Source organism: Aphis gossypii, unplaced genomic scaffold, assembly GCF_020184175.1.
Source record: "Aphis gossypii isolate Hap1 unplaced genomic scaffold, ASM2018417v2 Contig00757, whole genome shotgun sequence".
Lineage (NCBI taxonomy): Eukaryota > Metazoa > Arthropoda > Insecta > Hemiptera > Aphididae > Aphis > Aphis gossypii.
Window position 1 is genome coordinate 1 of NW_026083266.1, and position 22785 is coordinate 22785.

The 22785-nt window shown below is 28.8% G+C and overlaps 2 protein-coding genes across 2 annotated transcripts; one reads left to right on the forward strand and one right to left on the reverse strand.

The window, feature by feature from the left end:
• The first annotated feature begins 9989 nt into the window (after window positions 1-9989).
• Window positions 9990-10775, forward strand: LOC126555228 (E3 SUMO-protein ligase ZBED1-like). Its single transcript, XM_050210181.1, has one exon. The coding sequence runs from the start codon at window positions 9990-9992 to the stop codon at window positions 10773-10775; it is 786 nt and encodes a 261-aa protein (XP_050066138.1).
• A 10022-nt stretch (window positions 10776-20797) lies between these two features.
• On the reverse strand, window positions 20798-21513 carry LOC126555230 (uncharacterized). Its single transcript, XM_050210182.1, has 3 exons — window positions 21267-21513; window positions 21038-21197; window positions 20798-20960 (listed from the first exon to the last, which is right to left on the reverse strand). The coding sequence occupies exons 1-3, from the start codon at window positions 21309-21311 to the stop codon at window positions 20845-20847; spliced, it is 321 nt and encodes a 106-aa protein (XP_050066139.1). The 5' UTR covers window positions 21312-21513; the 3' UTR covers window positions 20798-20844.
• Window positions 21514-22785: the final 1272 nt, after the last annotated feature.

Sequence of the window (22785 nt, forward strand, 5' to 3'; positions counted from 1 at the left end):
AGTTAATCAATTTAAAATTAATTTAGAATAATGAGACAATACATATAAATATATATTTTTTATTTTGAACCAAAACGTATTATTTTTTATTTTAAAAAAAAAAACATGACTAAAAAAATAATTATGAAGTGTGTATATACACTGCTTAAACTTTATGTGTAACATAGAAAAAATTTATTGGTTGTAGCGGAATACTCCGTCTGTGTTACACGGGAAATAAATAGTGTATACACTGTTTAAACTTTATGTGTAACAGGGGAAAAAATAATTGGTTTTAAATTTTTTTAAATCAGTGTTTTTTACTAGTACAGCGGAGAAAAAAAAAGTTTGAGGGGAAAAATCCCCCTTAAAAATTTGCAATCTCCGCAGTCAAAAGTGCGCAGAACATACAAATGTATACTACTTGCGCCAGAAAAAAAACGAATTTATCATTGTTTATCGTATAGCACTCAACTGATTTAATAATGAATAAATCAGTATATAAATTATTGAACTATATGTTTTATTAACACTCTAAAGTTTATCCGAAGGCGTTAAGTTCTCTGGGTCCACTTATATTTAAAAAGAAATTTTTCGCAAAACAACGTTTGCCGAGTCAGCTAGTAACATATAATTTTTGAAAAAAATACCTAGCTTACTCAACTTTTTTTATAATTGTAGCTTAATGATGAAACTAATTCTTTTCTGATAATTTTATTTTGTTGATAAATTGAATATTATTGAAAGTGTGGCGTAAATTACATATTCCATTTCGTTTTTTGTCGTGACGCAAAATACATGTTATATTTTTATATTTTGGCACAAATTACAATTGTATTTAAATATACCTCTATTCGTGGCGCAAATTACAAGTAATACAATTGACGCAAAATTGAATCACTCTATTAGATGGAATCATTTTTATAGCGGAACATGATAATAGTAAATATTTAATTGAAAGCTAGTTAATAGTTGTAAAGTAATAGTATTAATAAGTACTTACACTTCTGGTAGCGTGGAGATGCTTGAAAAAATATACTGGCTTCTAGTGCTTCTACTGTAGTTAACTAGCTGAATTCACGATGAAACTTATGATTTAAAAAAAAATAAATTCCTGTTTATATAGTCTAAATTCACCACTTCTTAAAAAAGAATGTGGCATATTAATCGATTATATTAAAATGTCATGGTTATATCAATCTCCGGTAACACATGGTATTCACATTGATTTTCAAATTAAAAAAAAAAAAAAAATCGCACTTGTAATGCAAAAATTAATTACGTTCTACATTAGGCAATCGTATAATACATTCTATTTCTTCGATTATGAGGTGACATACCTTGCCAAAAACCCTGAGGTGATCCTACCAAACTTTCGAATCTAAACATGACCTCATTTATACCGTATTCACATGAACTTTCAAATTTAAAAAAAAATTGACATTCTATTTTATTTAAATTATATCCTAGTCAGTGTTTTAGCTGAATTATACATTTTAGACTTAAGAGGAGAAGGAGTAGAAGTGATTTTATATATAAGAGATCATATTCGGTATACTTCAACAGATTTTAAATCTATCTAACTTTTTAGTAGAAATTAACACTTTGAAGAGTGAATTAAATATTGCATGGATAACCCAGAAAGTGAATTGTTCTCATAATAATTTCGAAAATTTGTGAAAGTAAAAATGTCATTTGACGTTTTAGATATTTGTGTTAAAATAGTAAATACGTCAATTGATGTCCCTGTTTTTTTTTAACAAAGTAGTAAGGATTTCTATTGACGTTAATGACATTTTTCTTTTTATAAATTAAAATTGTATTATTTTTGTTTTTACTTTAGAATTAAATTTATTCGGTTTAAAAAAAAAAAATTACGCCTTTTTGAAAAACAAAATTTTTTTAACTTAAATAAAGAATCACCTTTTGTGAAACTTACATTAATAATTAACAAATTTCTCTTTATTAAAAACATCATACAATATAACTTTTCAAAATTAAAATCAAATTAAAACAATTTAAAATTTTTAATTATCAATAAAAGTTTAGTATGGTAATCTTTAAAACACGGTTCTAAACATAGTGCCTTTCCACATTATTTACACTCAAATGATGTGTTTTTTCTACACTAGCAACCTAACTGGGTTTGAGAATGAACATGACACTTTTTTTAAATTCTACTTTTGCCTTTAAGTGGTTGCATGCTTGATAAGAAATGACGATCTGTGAGACGAGTTGGAAAATCTCCTTTAATTTTTTTTCCTCGATGACTAGGACTTATATTCATATCAGAAAAACTATGAGTTTGAAGTAAGTAACTGTTGAATTAATTTCAATCGATATTCAAGTAGTTTTAATTTAGTTTCCTTCATAGAATTATATAGAATACCAGAATTGAGGACAGATAGATCCAGTCAATGAAAAAAAATTCTTATACCATTTCATAGTGTTTCTGCAATTACTGTTATAAGACATCTGCATATCAGATTTATCAATTAAGCCCATGTCTGCATTGTAATCTAATATACATTGTGGTTTTTTAACATTATTTCCAAACCTGTCAATTTTATTTATTACAGTCATTTTTAGTTTGTGTACAGTTGATATCATATGGACATCTCTTTTATCATTCCATCTACAAGTCATCATGTCTTTTGTAGTAGCTGACACACATTGACCAGGAGCTAACTTTATTGGGAAAATGGGCATACTTTTTCTTTTATTCCTAACGGTACCATAGGCACCCCATTTATTTTCTAACAAATATTGGTACAATAATGGAGAAAAATACCAATTATCCATATAAATTATGTGGCCTTTATTTAAATATGGTTCCATCAAAGTTGATATAACTGAACCTGACTGTTGCAAAGATTTATTTAAGTGTATATGCTGATCATTACCTATATAAACTAAAAAATCCAAAACAATGTCTTTTAGAAGGAATGTATTGTTTGAACTTTAGCCTCCTTTTCCACTCAACTATACTCTCATCAACTCATATCACCATCAGCACTTTCGATTTGTTTATTACAATATTTCATTAAACCTTTTTCTCTTCTAATTATTTAATATTTCTTACATCAAGTCGGACAAGATGCAGCCGATGATCTTAAGTGATTCAAAAGGTAAGTGAAAAATATACATAATATATGTCTTCTATACACTATCTCCTCTTAAAAGGGAAAAACTCTCGTACCCATCCCCCATTTTATATCTCATCAAGTAGTAAAGATACATTATTGAAGAAACAAATATTTAAATACAGTTCCATGCTTTAACTTTATATCCTATTTTTAACTCATTACACAATGGGCAAATATTTTAAGTGTAACATGAATGGAAAAATCAAACAATATAAAATTCTGAAACGAGGTATATCATATACAAATGCTTGTGGTTTGAATCCATTTCAATATCTTGCAAATTTGGCAATGTAAATCTTAGTTCTTCCTTGATCAAATGCTGAGGTAGAATGGATCCATTACTATTGGTTTCTATTTTAATCGTCAGGCAGGATTGAAACGACACAAAGTCTGTTGTTCTAAATATGTTTTGCCAAAAAACATAATTGGTAAATCCTCTGTATTGTCGTATATTGTAGACAGTTGTCTAAAAATTATTATTTAATATACATGGGGGAATATTTCAAAATAAAGTTAATAACACAGGACAGGCCGGTGAAGCTAAATGTGGCGAGGCAAAAGAAAATTCTGTATATAAGACCGCCGTACGCGCAGGCACGGGCAATCCCGCTGTCGCTGAGTAAGTCGGCGAGAGCGTAGGTACGACGATCATATTATGTGTTAAGCGACGATTGTAGGACGGACTAAGCGATATTTTTAGTATTTTGCATTATTTTATTTTATGATTGTTTTTAATTATAAAAAGTGTTTCCGACCTGAACAACCCGAGTTGAATATTATTTAAGTCATTTTCCGTTCTTACCTTTGTATAGGAAACAGCGCCGGGATATACGTACCACAGGTATATGTAATCTTTGAGTCATTTCCACCAAATAGCAGCGTAGAATCGACAAACGCATACTAAGGTTCCTTACAAGTTAACAGTGCCATTCTAATTGATTTTAGAGTGTCATTAACTAGAGGATACGAAGGTACGTCTTGTACCTAATTGGTTATACCACATAATATATTATATTGCAATACCACAGTCTATTCTAGTTCTGAAATTCAAAATAATGGTGATGTTGCTGAAATTATATCTGTAGATAATATTGAAGAATTCATTATTTTTTAATTGTAATTATGTTCAATTTTATTATGTAGTAAACTATATATAAGTTACCTATTAGTTAACTTTATTCTTTAAAAATGTATCTATAATACCTAAAGGAAGTTACCTATTATTTTTTGTTTGATTTTTATCAATTATAATTAAAAGAATTGATTATTTTTTTGTTTTATACTTTAAAAATGTTGTCACTTTTATAAATATTTTGTACTATAAAGCTATTATAACGACCGGCGATCTGCCAATAGAAGTAGATTCAACCTATGTGACACCTGGCCATAATCATGTGGAGGATGGTGGATTTTAAGCTTAAAACCTACAAAGCTGAGAAATTTATGTTGGACACGTTCAATAGATTGGGAGTGGATTAGTGATTGGGGATTCCATACCATAGAACCGTACTCGAGGATGGGCCTAACCAACGCACAATATAGCGCCTATAGGGATCTAGATATTTCAAACTCATTAGCAATTATTTTAATAAAATCTAACGTTTTAATCGCCTTACATGTTACGTGGTCAATGTGGGCTCTAGTAGAGAGTGAGGGAACTAGGATGAAACCGAGATCACAAGTAACAGATCAACGGAATTTAGGATGGAGCCCATAATAGAGTATGAGAATTGATATGTATGATTCTATGTTACATCTATAACATTTATATTATGTTTATATTATAAGATATTTCAATTCATACATATCTAAATTATAAACAAACAAATTATATTTAATATGTAATTATATAGGATATTGTAATACACAGAAATACATCGTCAACAATTTACAAAAATATTATATAAAAAAAATATATAGGTATGTATTTGATTTCAGGAAAAAATAATACTTAGTTGTTATTTTTATTTTGCCAAGCTCATACTTAAATGTTCAATTAAAATCAATCTTAATTATGAATATTTAAAAACTAAAAAAAAAGTATTGTCACTTTTTAACATTTTATTAAGTAGGCACCGTACTGCAATGTTATTTTAAGATGTAAGTAGTTTTACCTAATCTTAAAAAGTACATTAGATTAAAGACTTAAATAAATAAATTTTAAAATTATATTCATTGTTTTTACTTTCAGAATGGTTAAATTTTATCTGGCAATGTGGATATTACTATTATTTCACAAAAATCTTGCATATGACTATTGACTACACCCGTCTATACAGTTATAGTTTGGAAGAAGACTACCTACTAAGGAATTTTATCTTGTAGTGTGTTAACAATGTTTATTTATTACTATATTAATGTATATTGCACTTCAAAGATGATTACCAATGTTTCTATGTATAATACATAAGGTAATATATAAGGAAAATAATTTTGGAATACACAAATATAATTTCATTTTCAACTAATTTTATGTTTCATTTGAAATTGAAAATCTTTTTATAAAATTAGTTACCATATTTTAAATTTAAAAAATTTACATTAGCAAAATATTGTGGTTTTTTGAATTTAAATTTTTTAGTTGATTCATTAAAACATTTGTTATATTATCAACAGAGCTTGGGACTTAATGCATCTGCATATTCGTTTTGGAAATAGATTTAAGAAATCGGATTCGATACATATTTGTAAGTACATAAAGTCCTGAGCCCTAATTACCAATAATTAACAGACCATAAACAACTTTATCTATAGCTATTGAAATTGAAATAGTTATCACATTAAACTGTAATTAAACTGCACCGTAAACAATAAGGTTTATATTATAGTATTAATGTGGTCACTTTGATATTTTGTAGTTATAGGTAGGTAGTTATAGGGTTTGTTAGTTACATTATGATTTAAATTATATTAAAAAAAAAGAAAAAAAAAGGTATCTTGTATGGGAATAACAGACACAAATAAATTGCATAAATAAATTAGGCACTAGAATGCATTACAATGTAATAAAAGTGGTGTCTGCTATTAATTGTTAATTGATAATTCCTCAAAATTCTTTAATTAAAATGAAAATATACTTGTGTTTCATTTAGCATGTAAATGCATTCTTACTTTTGTACTTTTTTCACATTTATTAGAAAAAAATAATTTAATAATGATTTAAATTTGTATGTAAAAATGTTTGTATTAAAAAAAAAAAAAAATTATTTAAATTATATTATTCAATACTAATACATATTGCATCTAAATTTGATGATTGAGTTTTTTCTCATTGTTTATTATAAACATTGGAAGATAATAAAAAAAATATTAACATAGTCATGAAATGTTCTATGCTTTGTTATACATATAAAAACTAAATTACACTAGTATTCATTACCTAGTCTATTTCCTTAATAGAAAAAATACCTAATTAACATATCATATTCCTAGGAATATGATTAGATTTTGATGCTTCCCTTTGGCATACATAATATATTATCTATGCTTCTTCCAGCCAATACCATATCACTATGCCAATCACAGATATATGTATACCATAAACTAGATAGCCGACTACTTTTATTAATTGAAGTCTGGTTCGTGGCTTATCGCAATTATTGGCAATTATCTTTTATCTAAACACCGCTATCTAAATTTACTTTACCTTACCCGATCTTTGAGCATGTGCGCAATATAGAAGCATTTTCCTGGACGTGTATAAATATCGATAAGTTCATGTGTTATAGCTATGTAATGCTTATTATTATTTCTATTATAATATGTATTTTTAATTAACTATTACATATTCTAACTATTTTACCCTCGTATTACCTACTACTTGCGGTTTTTTAGTATTTTATTCTAAGTAAATAATTATGATTATACAGTTATACCTATAGGCTATGAGATAACATAGGTACACGATAAAATAGAAAGGAAATTATTTTATACATATTTCCTTTGTTTTCGAAAATTGTCAGGTTAAATATTCATTCATAAGCATTTAGAAATAAGTAGTAATTATTAACTAATATTTTATATTGCATACCGAATTATAATTATTGAGTTCGTATCTATTTACTAAGTATTTAGTATGAACTATAATGGACTATTATCCTTATTCCTTAATATTTAAAGGAGAATAACTCCAGAAATTTTCGTTCAAATTTCGATTGCACTACGTCAAAATTTTCAGAAAAATTAGCTGATTCACATTTTGCTATAAAACATGTATGGTCTCGTTTTGAAAAACCAAAGTTGGTATCACCACAGGATACTCCTTAAATGTAGTGAAAAATCTAAGTACTTTAAAATATTGTCTTTAATTACATTTAAAAATTCCAAAAATCAGAATTTGAATATATGCATAATTTCAGCATAAAAATGGGATGAGCATGCTTAAAAAATCCCCCTGTATATATAAAATTAATTAATCTGAATCAGCGGTAGAACTGTTCCATGTGATATGCATGATATGAGATAGATCTTGTTGATCTAATAATTCGTCAGTATTTTTATCAGAAATGCACAATTTATCTTCTTCCTTCACTGTATGACTTACAAAATTGGCACACATGTCTGGTGTAACATTTTTGACGCCATCGATCTTTAGTTGTCTTACATCGTTGATTTTATCGTATTTTTCGTAGTATTGTTCTTTTTCACAACCGACCACACCTTTTTTATTGCATTTAATTCGCAGTGGTAAGGCGAAAGACTCAATACAATTGTGTTTGATTTGAATGCTTCTTCATCGATTACATATTTGTCATGAATGTCTAATTTCCTGCACCTTTTCTTACAACAGATGTTTCACCAATGACGTATCCACATTACAGCCTTTTGAAGTCAACCATTCAATAAATTTGTCTTTTCTCCAGGCTATTGTAGGGATGGGGTCTTGTTATACCAAATGTTATGAAGTATTGTCCATAACTATGACTGCGTTTTCTTTCAGTTTGGGCAAAACTCCACAAAACCAGTTATATAATGTATCACCATTAATTTCGTCGTGATAGTCTGCTGTGTTTTATTCGACTCAAAACTAGGGCTACGCGATTATTTTAATTAATCGATTATTTAAACCGATAAATCCGATTAATCGATTACTTTTTACTTTTCTTAAAAATTGATTAATCGCATGTCGATTAACCGGTTCATTCAAATAATTTTTCAACGAACTGTATTAGTATTAATTATTATTAAGGTATTAGTATAATTAGTTATTACTTATTTTATAAGGACCCAAAATTGTCAGACATAATTATTAATTATACAGCAATTTCAACTTTAATACCTACCTAATAATAAAGTATACAATAAAATAGGCGAGCGTGGCACCACCGGCACCACCGTCCACCAGTCACTAGTCACTACATATAGCACATAACCACTGAAACACCAAGTATTAATAGAGTGTAGTGTACGGACCTTAAAAAATTCTACACTTGTCTAGTTATTTGAGTTTTAAGTCGTGAGTTGTGACGGCGTGACCTCGTGACTGGTGAGTTCCAAGTTTTTTATATTCATTTAAAAGATTATAGTGCAATAATAATTAATAATAATCATCCGTTTAAAAATCCACGATTCACGATGAGTGAAGTTTAGCAAGCATTTAAAAAACAGGAAAATGGTATAAGGGTAACATGTTTACTATGTAATAAATCTTATTCAAATCCTGGTTGAAACACCACAAATCGGTGGAACCATTTAAAGGGAAAACATAAATCGAAGTACATTGAGTGAGACCAAATTCGAAGAGGAGTAACTAGTTCCAATGATTTTGAGTAAGTTCAATATTTATATTTTAATATTTAATTTTACAAAATAATTTATAATATAAGCTTATAAAACTATAATACCTAATGTAATTTTAATTCAACCCCGAGTTAAAAATGTACTGTGTAAGTATGTAATATGGACTATGGAGTGTTAATTTTTCTACATTATTTAAATACTTGTAAATAGGACTCGGATTTTATGTAAATACATATTTTTACTGTGACTTGATTAATTAATTTAGGTAAGTGATAAATTCGTTTCAAGCAATTTCCAATATTTTATTTTACATTTTTTGGTCATTTATAAAACAATTTTTTACAGTAATGTTTTTTTTTTTTTTTTAATTATTTTATATAATTCTATTTTAATTTTTTATCATATATAAACCAATTTCATATTACATAATATGTAATAACAAATATATACAATAAATACAATTATATATTAATATATTTTGATTGTTTTAATACATATAAATCCAAGCCCTACTTATAAATATTTACATTCATAATTTTTTTTGAACATGTTGAAACCAAATATTAAATTTCTAAACACAGTTGTTCATTCACTATGTATAGTTATGTTTAGTATTTGTTATGAATAGTTTTGAATTGAATAGTTGCCTACCTACCTATTACTGCTACGTATTAAATTATAATCTGAAAGTAGTACTAATCAAACTAATTTTGTACAGACTAACTGATAATATTTCTACTGTATATCTTCTACAACTTTTTTTGATTTTCATGTCTAATATAAAATTTTTTAGAAAATCTTGTTTCCTAATTATAATTTCATTTAAATGTTTGATTTACCCTGCAATTATTTTCGTTATATTTTATTGATATGTCTTATTGATACAATATTATATCCCTGTGACCTGTATTAATATACAACATTTTGGGTTTAATTCTAGCGATTTAAACTAAGACAATGATTTGATTACAACTCCATCTTTTTCAAACTCAGATTCCTTAAATTCATTTTCACATTTTTCACAACAATCATCTAGTAGTTCTGCTTCTGCAAATATTGTCGAAGAAACAAGTTGTCTTAAACAAATAAAAATGAGCCAATTTATTAGAAACAAAGCCATAAAAGATGGACAATGCTTTAGCATATTTTATTGCGACTAGTATGATGCCCTATTCCTTAGTAGAAAAAGAAGGATTCCCAACATTTGTAAGAGTTTTAAATCCAAGCTACAAATTACCTTCTAGAAAAACGTTGACTGAATCAAGAATACCTGAATTATATTTAGTAACTCGTGCTAATGTAGGTAACATTATAAAAAATGTTGATTTTTTATCGTTAACAACGGATTGTTGGATATCTACTTCTAACCAACCATTATTTGCACTTACATGTAATTTTATAAATTCAAGTTCGAGTTTAAGATCTGCTTGTTTGGGTTGTATTGAGTTATCGGAAGATTACACGGGAGATAACATTGCAGATATTCTCCATATGTTACTTTTAGACTATGAAATTCCAGAATGGAAAATATGCTCAATGACAACAGACCATGGTTCCAACATGATAAAAGCCGTTAATAATATGAATATATCACACGTCGACTGTTTTGGCCATGCACTCAATATAGCAGTATCGCGGATTTTGAAAATGGAAGAAGTGTTGACCGTGATTGAAAAAGTTAAAGACATCCATAATATATTTGCCCATAGTTGGAAATCTGTACGTGAAATTGGAATAATCAAAGTCAAATTTGGTTTACCTCATAAGAAATTTCTGTCATTTTCTAAATCACGCTGGTGGTCTGTATTAGAGTTAATAAATACTATAATTAAACAGGAACTTGGCCTCACTAGTTCTTTACGTGGATATAAGAATGGTGAATTCAAAAAGTTATGTCTTCGAGAAAATTAAATATATGTATTGAAAAATCTAAGTTCAGTGTTACAACCAATACGGGAGATTACTGATAATTTAGCAGCGGATTCCTATGTTACAGGCTCAGCAATAATTCCAATCATCTCATCATTGAATTCCAAACTGGCGGATGCACTAGAAAGATCTAATGTTGTAACTGAAATTAATTTCAACGATGACGAACACGAAAATTTGCAAAATAATAATTTAATAAAAAAAAATGTATGAAATAGTTATTGATGTTCTTAACCAACGTTTTAAAAATAATGAAACATTAATGCTGTGTAGTATTGTTGATCCAAGATTTAAAGTTGAATATATAAATAATTTGCCGTATGTTAAAACTTTACTGATCGAAATGTGTGAAAGCACATTTAAAGCTTGGCAACAATCAAAAGATGATGGGAATCAAGTAATATGTTCAAATGTTCAGCCCGAGGTTAAAAAAAAACTGGATTGTTTGCAATTTTTCAAGCTCTTGAAGCCGATCGTCAAGGTGTTGTATTTTTACTTCATACTGAAGAACTAGGAAAAACAAATTTTTCTTCTATCAGCCAGCTATTCAACAAGTCAATGAGTATATTGTGGCCGAACGGAGTACAACATGAACATGTTCTTTTATTTGTATCAGACGCCGCACCATATATGGTAAAGGCAGGTACGGCTCTTCAAGTTTTCTATTCTAAAATGCTACAAGTGACGTGTGCAGCCCATGGTTTGCACAGAGTAGCAGAACAGGTTAGAGCTCATTTCAGTACAGTGGATAAGTTAATTAGCTAGTGTTAAACAAGTATTTAAAAAAGCTCCAAGTCGGTTACAATTATTCAAAAATGAACTTCCTGGAGTAAACTTGCCACCAGAACCAGTTATTACACGTTGGGGAACCTAGATTAATGCAGCTACCTATTATTGCGAGAATATACAAGCTGTTCGTCATATTATTGGATTACTCGACCAAGAAGATGCGATTAGTATTCAAAAAGCAAAAAAAAGTTTGGACAAACCTAATCTTGAAAATAACTTAGCATACATTAAATCAAATTTTTCTATTTTATCTGTAGCCATTGATAAATTGCAAGCAAAAAATTTGTCCTTAGCCACATCATTAAATATTATTGAAAATATCGAAGAAACACTGAAAATACTAAATGGTGAACATGGTAAACCTATATATCTCAAATTAAAAAACGTTTTAGAAAAAAATAGTGGTTTGTCTAAATTAAAACATATTTCAAATATCTTGGATGGTGAAGAAAATACAAATATTGGTGAATTACTTGGTGAACTTACATGTAGCGATATTGTATATTTCAAATACGCACCAATTGTATCAGTGGACGTCGAACGATCATTTTCGACTTACAAGACTTTGTTGGCAGACAACCGCCGTAAATTCAAATTCGATAATCTGGCCAAGCATTTAATAATTCAATGTAACACTCAAGGTAAACATTTAAAATCGCTTACCTTTTATTTAAAATTTTTAAATATAATGAATTGGGTAATTTTTTTACAGCCCTTCAGGATTCTGACCAGAGTGACTAAAACTAAACTACGTATACATAATAATTTCTAATTTGTAAGTGATTAATTAATAAATTTCCTTTTTTTCATATTTTGTTGTTTTTATTGCATATTTTTAACGCATATTTTGGGATAGTTAAGGTCATATTATAGCGCATATTTATGCAATTTTAAGTGCTATAAAATCCCAACCCTGGTAATAACGGTTGAACATAATAAAACTGACACAGAGTTTTTAAAGCATTTTAAGTAAGTTAATAATTACTGATAACAGAATATAGGTAATTATTAGGTAGGTAGGTACTATACGTACTATCTAGGTATATTATATATGTTATATTATATTATATATTTATATAACCATTTTAATGGGACCTATAAGTGTCTATAACTATTATACCTAACTATATGTAAATAAATAAAATAAAACAAGTCATGAACAATTTAATTTGGACTCAAATATTAATATATCTACATACTTGTAATAATATAGTATAACTACTTACTAATTAAACACAATAAATATCATAATACAATAAAATACATTTTGTTAGATAAGTAGATAATTTATTAGATATATGAATTATTAAAAAATTCAAGCACCTATTTAAATGTACCTATAGTTGTAAATAAGATACCTTCTTGAAATTTAAAACATTTTATCATATTTATGTATTAAAATTAATATGGGTAGGTATGTAATAAATTATATTTGATAATATAGGTACCTATATCTAACTATATTATTATAAAAAAAAAAAAATAGACAACAAATTATTTGGATAATTGTATTATAGGCAATATATTATACGAACATGTTATTATATATATAATAAAATAGAAGTAGACAATACCTTTTATGTAGGTATACAATGCAAATACAATTGATCATAAAAAAAATACATTTAAATGTAACTAATTATAACATATATAATATATAATATATAATATGTTATAATTATATAAGTATATTATACTATTTTAAGTTATAACTTATACCTTCAACTTGGGTAAAATAGTTAATGAGACTATGATTCTATTAGTTGATAGGCATGTAGGTATGACAATTTTTTTTTTGATTTTTAAGTTATAATTGATAGAAACAGTAATTTCAAAGTGGAGACTAGTCAGGATTAGTAAATTAATAAAACAAGCTCTTTGATTGATAAACGAACAATATAATTATAACTTTCCCGGAGGACACGGTGGCGGTAAACGGCGTCACCGGTCACTTAAATAACACAATATATCAGTATAATCGGACTTGTTTCAATTACAAGTAAAAGTCTACACAAAACGGTTGTACGGAGATACGCGGCGGCGATGACGGCGATGCCGGACCTTTACAAAAACGAGACTACAAGTTGGACGGGCCGCCCGCGCGGTCCGTGCCGGTTCTGTGCACGGTTAATAGATATACGGTCGAAGCCAAACACTGCTAGCCAATCAAAAACGATTATTGATAAATGACGTCACACTAGACCCGAATTTTCACGGCCGTATAGACCGTATAGTATTATACAACGGTCAACGACTATTCAAATTTCGTAATTCGTTAAAAATTTTTTCAACATGATTACGAACCATTACTAATTAGTAAAACAGACCACTAAAACTATTATTATATTGTTCTACTAGCCTATACATTTAACTTTATGAATTTATGATGAACGTTTTACTATTTTATTTTCCTGAAATGCTTCTTAAATCTTAATAAATATTTTTTTTTGTTTTCTAAACATTTTATGTATACAAGTAGTTACATTTAAATTGTTTGTAGAGTGGAGATAATAAGTCAATTAAAATAAATACAAATGCAATAAAATATACAATATTTATTTACACACGTAAACAATACCATTTGAAATTTTTTTTCATTCTGTCTTTAATTATTAGTTTACAAGGGTGTCATTATTTTCTTTTATAAACAAATTGAACACAAATATAATCATAAATTATAAATATAAACTTACTGATTTTTTAATATAGTCATTATTCATTTCTACAAATATAACTGAAAATTAGAATACCTAATACAACAAAAAAAAAATAATAAAAATTAACAAATAGAACTAAATAGTTTTTTTTAGAAATTATTATCTCATAGAATTTATGTTATAATTTTTTTCATTTTTTTTATAGATTTCCTATCTGATGTTAAAGATCTTTTACGTTTTAACTGCTCTTTCATAAGATCATCATTCAATTGTTTAATTCGAATGTACGTTCTTTGGAGGACAAATGCTTTTATTAAATATTCTGGCATATCACAAAATTTTTTCTTGATCAAATTAGATAATCTTTTAACAATATTTGAGTTTGGGTCAACTTTTTCTTTGTGAAACTTTTTAAAAATGTTTTCAAACTGTTTAGCTTGCATAACCCAATAATCAGTTGGCTCAATTAAACCTCCAAATGATAAATGATGAACCCAACTAGGCATACTATATGAATGTTCAAGTTTTTTATCTTTAGTATAGTTTCCCAAATGTGGATATTTGTTTTTAAATTTTCTGGCAAGCCAGCCGCATAGATATATAAAGCCATCTCTTCATTTGTTGTTTGTAGGTTTTTTTGGGCAGATTCATCTTCTGATGATAAACTGCTATCAGATAATTCTCCATTATTTTTGTCATTATTTAAATCAATTTTAACATCTGCAGTTGCAATAACATTGGCAACTAAGTATTCTTCTGAACTAGATTGGTAATTTTGTGTTTCAATGTTCTGTTTGGCCTGCACTACTCCTGGATTCTTACCAAGCACCACAATTATTCTGATCCTATATAAAGCATTTAAGGGTGTTGGGTGATCATTTAGTCCTCCGCGACTCCTAATTAAAGAAAAAAAACTTTCAAGACTATCTTGATTTAGTCTGTTAGTCAGTATGTAAGATATATTATATTTTTTATTCAAATGTTTGAAAAGTTCTTGAGTTGATTTAATTGAAATTAAAATTCCTTTTTGAAATGTTTGTAGTACGTTTTTACCTTGGCATCTCATTGAATTTATTAACTTGTATACTTTTTCTAAACAATTATTCTGATCTTCTAAATTTAAACCATATGGCTTTTTAGTGCACAACGATTCAGATGGCGTATAAGAATTCATTATATCAAACCAATTACTTATAGTTTCAATGAATTGTCCAGTATTTTCTGATAATACCTTATCTGGACCAGGTTTATAATGAATTAAAGCTGTGGCAACACTATGTGAGAGTAACTGTGCTGCTAAGCCAACATTTTGTCTTTCAGACTTTATACAGTCTAAATGTTTTTGTGTTAGCTTGTGACAAACTGAAATTTCAGTCCGAGTAACTTTTAGTAACTCTTTTAATGGTCCTGAATTTATTCTAGAACCGTCAGAAAGAATGAATCCGGTATCTAACATCCAGTTTCGAATAAGTTTAAGAAGGTGTGGAGCATCAGCTAAGAAATAGATTTTTTCTTTTGTTATAGGATGAAGAAAAAATGTTTGGTCTATAGTTATATCCAACTTTTTCCATAATCCTACGTTACTACCACCACAATCTGATACACAAGCTACTACAGTATGTGCATTTTCATACAAAATGGATATAGCTTCATTCAGAATTTTTGGCGTAACTTGTTGATCGAAGTTCACATAAATTGGTTGCTTCCAGCTTTTAAAAATGCCTCTCACCATGATAACTTGCATTTGGCTGTGTGGTCCTATGACTTGATCATTTTTTTGTCGTATTCGTAAGCTGATAATATTTTCATTTCGTCGAATTGTATAACACACAATTTTTCAATATCATTTAAATTTAACGCCGCTATTTTCATGATTCTTATGACATCATTTAGAAAACCTTGATGAAAACTTAATCTAGATGCCCATTTCACTAAAGTTGAAACATGTGGTAGTGGATACTTCAATGTGTTTCTAAGATAAATGTAGCATCTTTTACTAAGATATCTTATCGTAAAAGCTCTTGAAATGTCTTCTGTTCTCCATACAACTTTTTTTTCTTTTAGTTATTAATTGTAACTGGGTGTCACTAAATACTGTGTTTAAAGATTCCTTTAAGCATTGAGTTTGTAAAACACACTCTCCAAATTTTTTGCTAAGTGTATTGACATTTTTGTTCAGTGTAAGTACACGGTGTTTTTGAACTCTTTTGAATTGTAATAAATGTTTATACTTTGTTTTTAATTTTGTGTGCTCGTTGAGTAATTTTTGGTACTTTTCTTCAATAGATTCGTCAATCAAAGCTGGTGACACGCCATATAATTTGTCTTGATCTTCATGTGTTAAATCATCATCACCTTGTGCATTATCATTATTTTCAGTTGGATGTATTAAGTTTTTAACAATAGTTGCATTATGACGTTTATTAGCTCGTAATTGTCTGGATGTTAAGTCAGTTGATATATTTGATAAAGAATTCTCTTCCAAGTTCTGTGTTGGAACAGCTAAAAAAAATAATACAATTATTAAGTATACCCAGGTTAATAATTTTAAATTAATAATAATGTAGTTAATTAATTAGGTACCTGATGTTTTCAATTTTTTTTTTGTTTTGATGTTCATCAATTGACTTCTTAAATCTACTTCAAATTAATCCATAATTTTAAAAATTATTAAGCATTTATCCAAGTATTACATAATTTTGGATCTTTTGGAAATGTATGGTATGAAATATTTAAATTTGTTTTCTTGGTTGCTTGTAAACTATTTTGGCATATTGCGACAGCACATATAGTTCCTGGCATCTATTTAAAAAATTGGTATTTAATAAATTTTTACTTTTTTTGTTGTATCCAGTATTAATGTCCATTTACAAGTTAATGTTATATTTTTTTACTCAGTTATCAGTTAGTTAAGTTAAACTAAATAAAATGTTCCAAAATGCTATTCAGTTTAAACGACATAGGTACTTACTAATATACTATACAACACCACCTAAAGTGGGTCACAGGGTTAAAAAACCTACCGAATTCGTGGTCTAATGTAAAATTGTAAACGTACCTTAAAGTGTGTAGTCAAATGTGAAATTTGAATGTGAACATTGAAAATTGTCAAATTTGTGTTCACAAAAAATTTGTAAAATTTGAAAATTTGTGTTCAGTTTATTGTTTATATTTATTTTTATAATACTATACTAACTACTATTAATACTATTATTTCTGCATATTACTTTTGTTGTGTACCATGCCTTGGTTGAGTGGACTGTATCCTCTATTGGTTGCCGGGCGTTCGCTCTTGTAGCTTGGCTATGTTATTGCCTACGGTCCGACTGCGCAAGTCTGCCCTTGGTGGGTCTTACTGCAGTCGTCACGTAAGCAATGGTCCCTTAGCTGCGCAAGTCTGCTCGGGTGGGTCTTGCTACAGCCAAGTGCCGTGTACGTTCAGAGTTCCCAAAACCGCGCAAGTCTGCCTGGGTAGGTCTTGCTACGGTTGAGGTAGTCTGAATACTGAATGATTTTGTGCTCCGCACTGGTATTTATAGACGGCGGCGCTGTGTAATCGCCGAAGCTGCCGAAGCCACCCGAGCTTGTCTTCGATTGTGGTCGTAACTACGCCCTCCGTGGCCTGTGATTCGTTGACGTCTGAAGATACGCAATCCCTGGCCTGTGATTGGCTAAGGCGCGTGAGATACGCGTACTCTGGTCTGTGATTGGCTAAAGCGCGTGAGCGCGTCCCCGTCTTATCATAGAACGCGGGACCGGCCGTTTTGTAACGTGTGGCACCGTAGCCAGCGTGCAGACCCGGGCTCCTCCGGCGCAGAGCGCTCGGGTCGCCGAACGCTTTGTCCTTGCTCGCCCATGAGCCCTTATGCCGTTACTGGTGTAATGAACATTTATGACACAGTACATAGATTCGGCCCTTTACAGTCGGCGGGAGGTTAGTAGCTCACCTGTACGCCTCCCGACGTCAAACGTGCCCGTTGCAGCGTTTTATTCGCGACGATCGAGCAGACAGTGTGCCGACCGACTGTATACCGAATCGCATGCGGTTGTGCAACGTATTTTGGCCAACGGCCCCGTACAAAATAATATAAATGTTAAGCAGAAAATATACCCTTTTATTTGTAGAAAAACATAATAATAATTGGAGAATACGTCGACGTGTGGCGCGAACACCTTTAGTGTTTCAGAACGGTCAAAAATCAAAATCCAAGTAGGTAACAGCCAATATGTGTGTTCACTGTTGATAGTTGATACTTCAATTCAATAGTTCATAGTTTCATACACCTTTGGATCTTACTCTAACCACCCGGCGGCGTTGAAATTTATTGTTTCTAATGTAAAATTGTAAACGTACCTTAAAGTGTGTAGTCAAATGTGAAATTTGAATGTGAACATTGAATATTGTCAAATTTGTGTTTAGCGAGTAGCGACTGATAAAATATAAAGACGGCAGTACGATAGTACGCACCGCCAGACAAGGTCTATTCTGACGTCACGGTACTTGAAACCACGCCCCCTACACAATGCATGCTTCGACCGTATATCTATTAACCGTGGGTTCTGTGGGCACGAGGCGCAGTGTGACCAATCCAAGGCACACAGTGCCTCGGCCCTTACAATAACATAGTTAAAAAAAAAAAACAAAATTTACTGGGTGCTAACATAATTATATAAAATATATTATGATGAGTGTAGTAATGCGATAGCTATAAACTTACAATTATCTATTGGTGTCACAAAGCATTTATGTTTTAAACTGTTTATGTTGATTAAAACTGGTTGAACTTTTGGAATAATTTCTTTGATATAAAATATTTTTGTAATATCTGAGGTAAATGGATAATCAAATATGGGTGAATAATCAAATTTAGTTGCTTCAATTTTTATCTGACCATTATAATATTTTATTATTTTGGTAACTTCAACTATATCATTATTTTGCAACATAAAATATTTATCTTTAGCATTTTTTGAACTCACCAAAAATTTTTCTAATACAACTTCTTCATACATAGTTTCAGTTAATGAATTATTTGAATTAGTATTAAATGTTGACACTCGTTTCAATATTGGATGTATTATTGGAGATATAATTTTATTAATTTGAATTTCAATATTTTCCATGATGCGGTTATATGCATCTTGAAGAGGAAATCTATCATTTTTACAACTTTTTTTTAAAAACTGTAAATAGTTTTCATACTTGAATGCGCTAAATAAATCCAAATGGTCATGTATCAAAACAAAATTAGCTAGATGTATCAGATCATGAACATTATATCCAACATATCCTTCACCATAAAGAGAACCATATTCCTGTACAAATCTTTTTAACATGTCTTTAGCTAAATTATTTTGGGTATAACAATTTTCTGAAGAAATAAGAAGTCTTATGGCATTGTTTAAAAGCATAAAATGTTTAAATAGTGGTTTCTTCAATGGCCCTTTTAATACAATAGGGCCCGATAGAGAAGGAAAGTGCGAAATTCTGTTGCCTTCCAATGTTCACATTCTTCAAGTGATCTGGACAAGCGATTAAATTCTGATGGTAAATAACATTTAAGATTAATCAATTCTTCTGAAACAGCGTTTGGATCTATCAAACGAACAGGTTTTTTACCTTTTACCCAGAATAAAATTAGCTTTTTCATAACCCCTAAACAAATATTATGCATATATTCAAGGACCACTGTAGAAATTATATCAATTGGAAATTCCTCTAATGGACTTGAGTCTTTGTGTTAAAATGAGTCCTGTTAGTCTCGAAATGATTGATTTGACCTTAAAGGGGCATTTAAATCTAGATAACCCATCCTTTTATTATCAATATATGTTCCTTCAACGATACAGGAATTACACCCATGATAGGCATTATGGCCTTTCATATTTAAAATAAATGAATTTGCAGGTGCATCATATACAACCTGACTAATTTCAAGTTTCATTAATTTATCTTGTATACATATTCCGTTAGTTAAAATTATTTTCATTTCAGAAGTAAAATATTGTAAAAATTCATGACTAGATGATGGTTAACAAACATTTTTACTAGGTAGGTATTTTATTATTACTTTGAATATCAACATTTTTTTTATTATCTATAATAATAATGTTTGTAAATCTCACAACAACATAATTTATAATATAATTATTTTTTTTTTTTTATATATACAATAATCAATAAGCATAATGTATACAAATAAAATTTTTGTACTGTCCTTTAAAAAAAAATATATGCAATAAGTGTATGTATAAAAAGTATGCTCTCTCTAAATATTTTTAAATTTTTTAAACTTTTTGTTATTATTTCTATTATTTCTTAAAATATTAAAATAATAATAATGTACAGGAACATTTTAAGAGCAATATTATAAAAAGATTAGATCATATTATATAATCTATAAAAGTTTAAACTAAAATAACTTCTTCTTAATAATAATAATAATAATAATAATGAAAAACAATTAAAAATAATAATGTAATAAACAATTTCAAAAAACATTTTAGTTTCCCTATTTTGAAAAAAAAATAATGCCTAGTAATGAAATAAATATTAAATACTGAATGACTGAATGAATGTATTAACTGAATTAAAATTTAGATGCCTATGAAGATTCTTTTTGTTGTTCTCTTGCATATCTTTGAGAACTATGACAAAACCAGTCTTTAATGTGTGCTTCGAAATTAGCGTCAATTTCAGAAAAAGTACTATTGGCAACATCTAAAAATGATACAACATAGTGAGTTTCATAAGCATTAACATTAACAAAAATCAATATCTGTATACAAATACCTAACCTTTCATGGCTTTTATAATTTTTAAATTTCTAAGAGCATGATTATCTTTAAATCCGGTCCATGAATATTTTGTGGATAATTCATTTGTGAATATTCTTTCCAAAACTCTTTTAACAAAGTTTTTAAGTCCTGTGCCACCAATTTTTTGCAGTAAATTCCTCTGTAAAAATAATAAAAGTAGTAAATAATTATTTCAATAACTTAAAAATTATAATAATATCATAAATACCAGTTGACCAGAAGTGTTTTCATCCAATTTTAATTTATTTTCCATGTCATCCACGGCTTCTACATTGTTTAATGGAAAGATTTTCTCGAAATTATTGTTAAAAGTTTGATTTATCTGTACATTATTATTGTTTTGAATTAATGTATCTATTTTGCTGTCCAATCATTTTATATATGCCAGTATAGAAATTATATTTTTAAATAAATTGTTTATCATATTGTCATCGTACTTCTTAACTAATTCTTCCTGATTTTCTGTTGATACGCCTAAATTATAAATTATTTTATAAATAATAATTTTTGAGCCAGTTTTTGGCAAAAATAAAACAAGTGCATGTTTTATACAAACATACTTACATGGAATGGTCCACACTCTGAGTGTTTAATTCAAACATAGGTAACTGGACGCCTATAAAATTCCGGAAAAATAACGATAGGAGAGTAATAATTGAGGAACTCAAATTCTGGACTATAAAATTAACAGAAATTAATATGTTTAGAATATAAACTGAATTGAAATATAAGGTTAGGGAACGTAATCTTCAGAGAAAACAATAAGATGGAACGATAATTAATTGGAATTAAAATGTCGATGAATTTAAAATGTCCGGAAACCAAAATTCAGGGATGCCAATAAAACCCCGGAAAAAAAGTCGCCGGAATTATGAAATTACAGAACGTAATATGACCGTATTATTGAATTGAAAGAATTAAAAATATATTGAAAACAAAATTCTAGACCGTAAAATCCACGGAATTAATATATTTTGACTGTAATTTGTTTGGAACTTATGAACTAATGAACAATATAATAAAGGAAAATTAAATTGAAGAATTTAAATTCCGGACTGTAAAATTACCTGTACATAATTTGTTAAGAATATGAAATGAATTGGAATTTTAGTTTACGGAACGTTATAACGAAAGAAAGTAATAAGGCCGAATGTAAATTTATCGAAATTAAATAACACTGACCGTAACACGCCCGGTCATTTCTGATTGGCTTATTTCAAATAGCGCGCTATAAACTATAGATTGTATATAATGTTTGTTCTTTGATATAATATATCAATATTTAAATCAGGGCCCTGACACTGATATGAATTAACACATACAGCATAGGCCGATCGAAAATTCGTGACGGCCATCTTCCCAACAGGCCAACAGTGTGACCATTCTGTAAAACTAAACTTATTGTTTTCAATTAGTATACAATATAATTATTAGTATTTAATTAATATTAAAATAAATTAAAATACATGGGGTAGCAAAAGAATCCCTTGTATACCACTTACTTACATATATGCCTGTAGGTATAATATTTATTATAAATTTGTATGTTCTATTAGGTCTTTATAAAAAAACCTCTAACCAGCCACAAATTAAAACCAAAACACCACTAGTCCACAACAAATAATTAGTAATTAGTATACATTTTTCATTTAACAATTTATTAGACATGCTCTTCACAATTTGATTAGTATCACATATTTTACAATCATGTTGTTATACATACATAT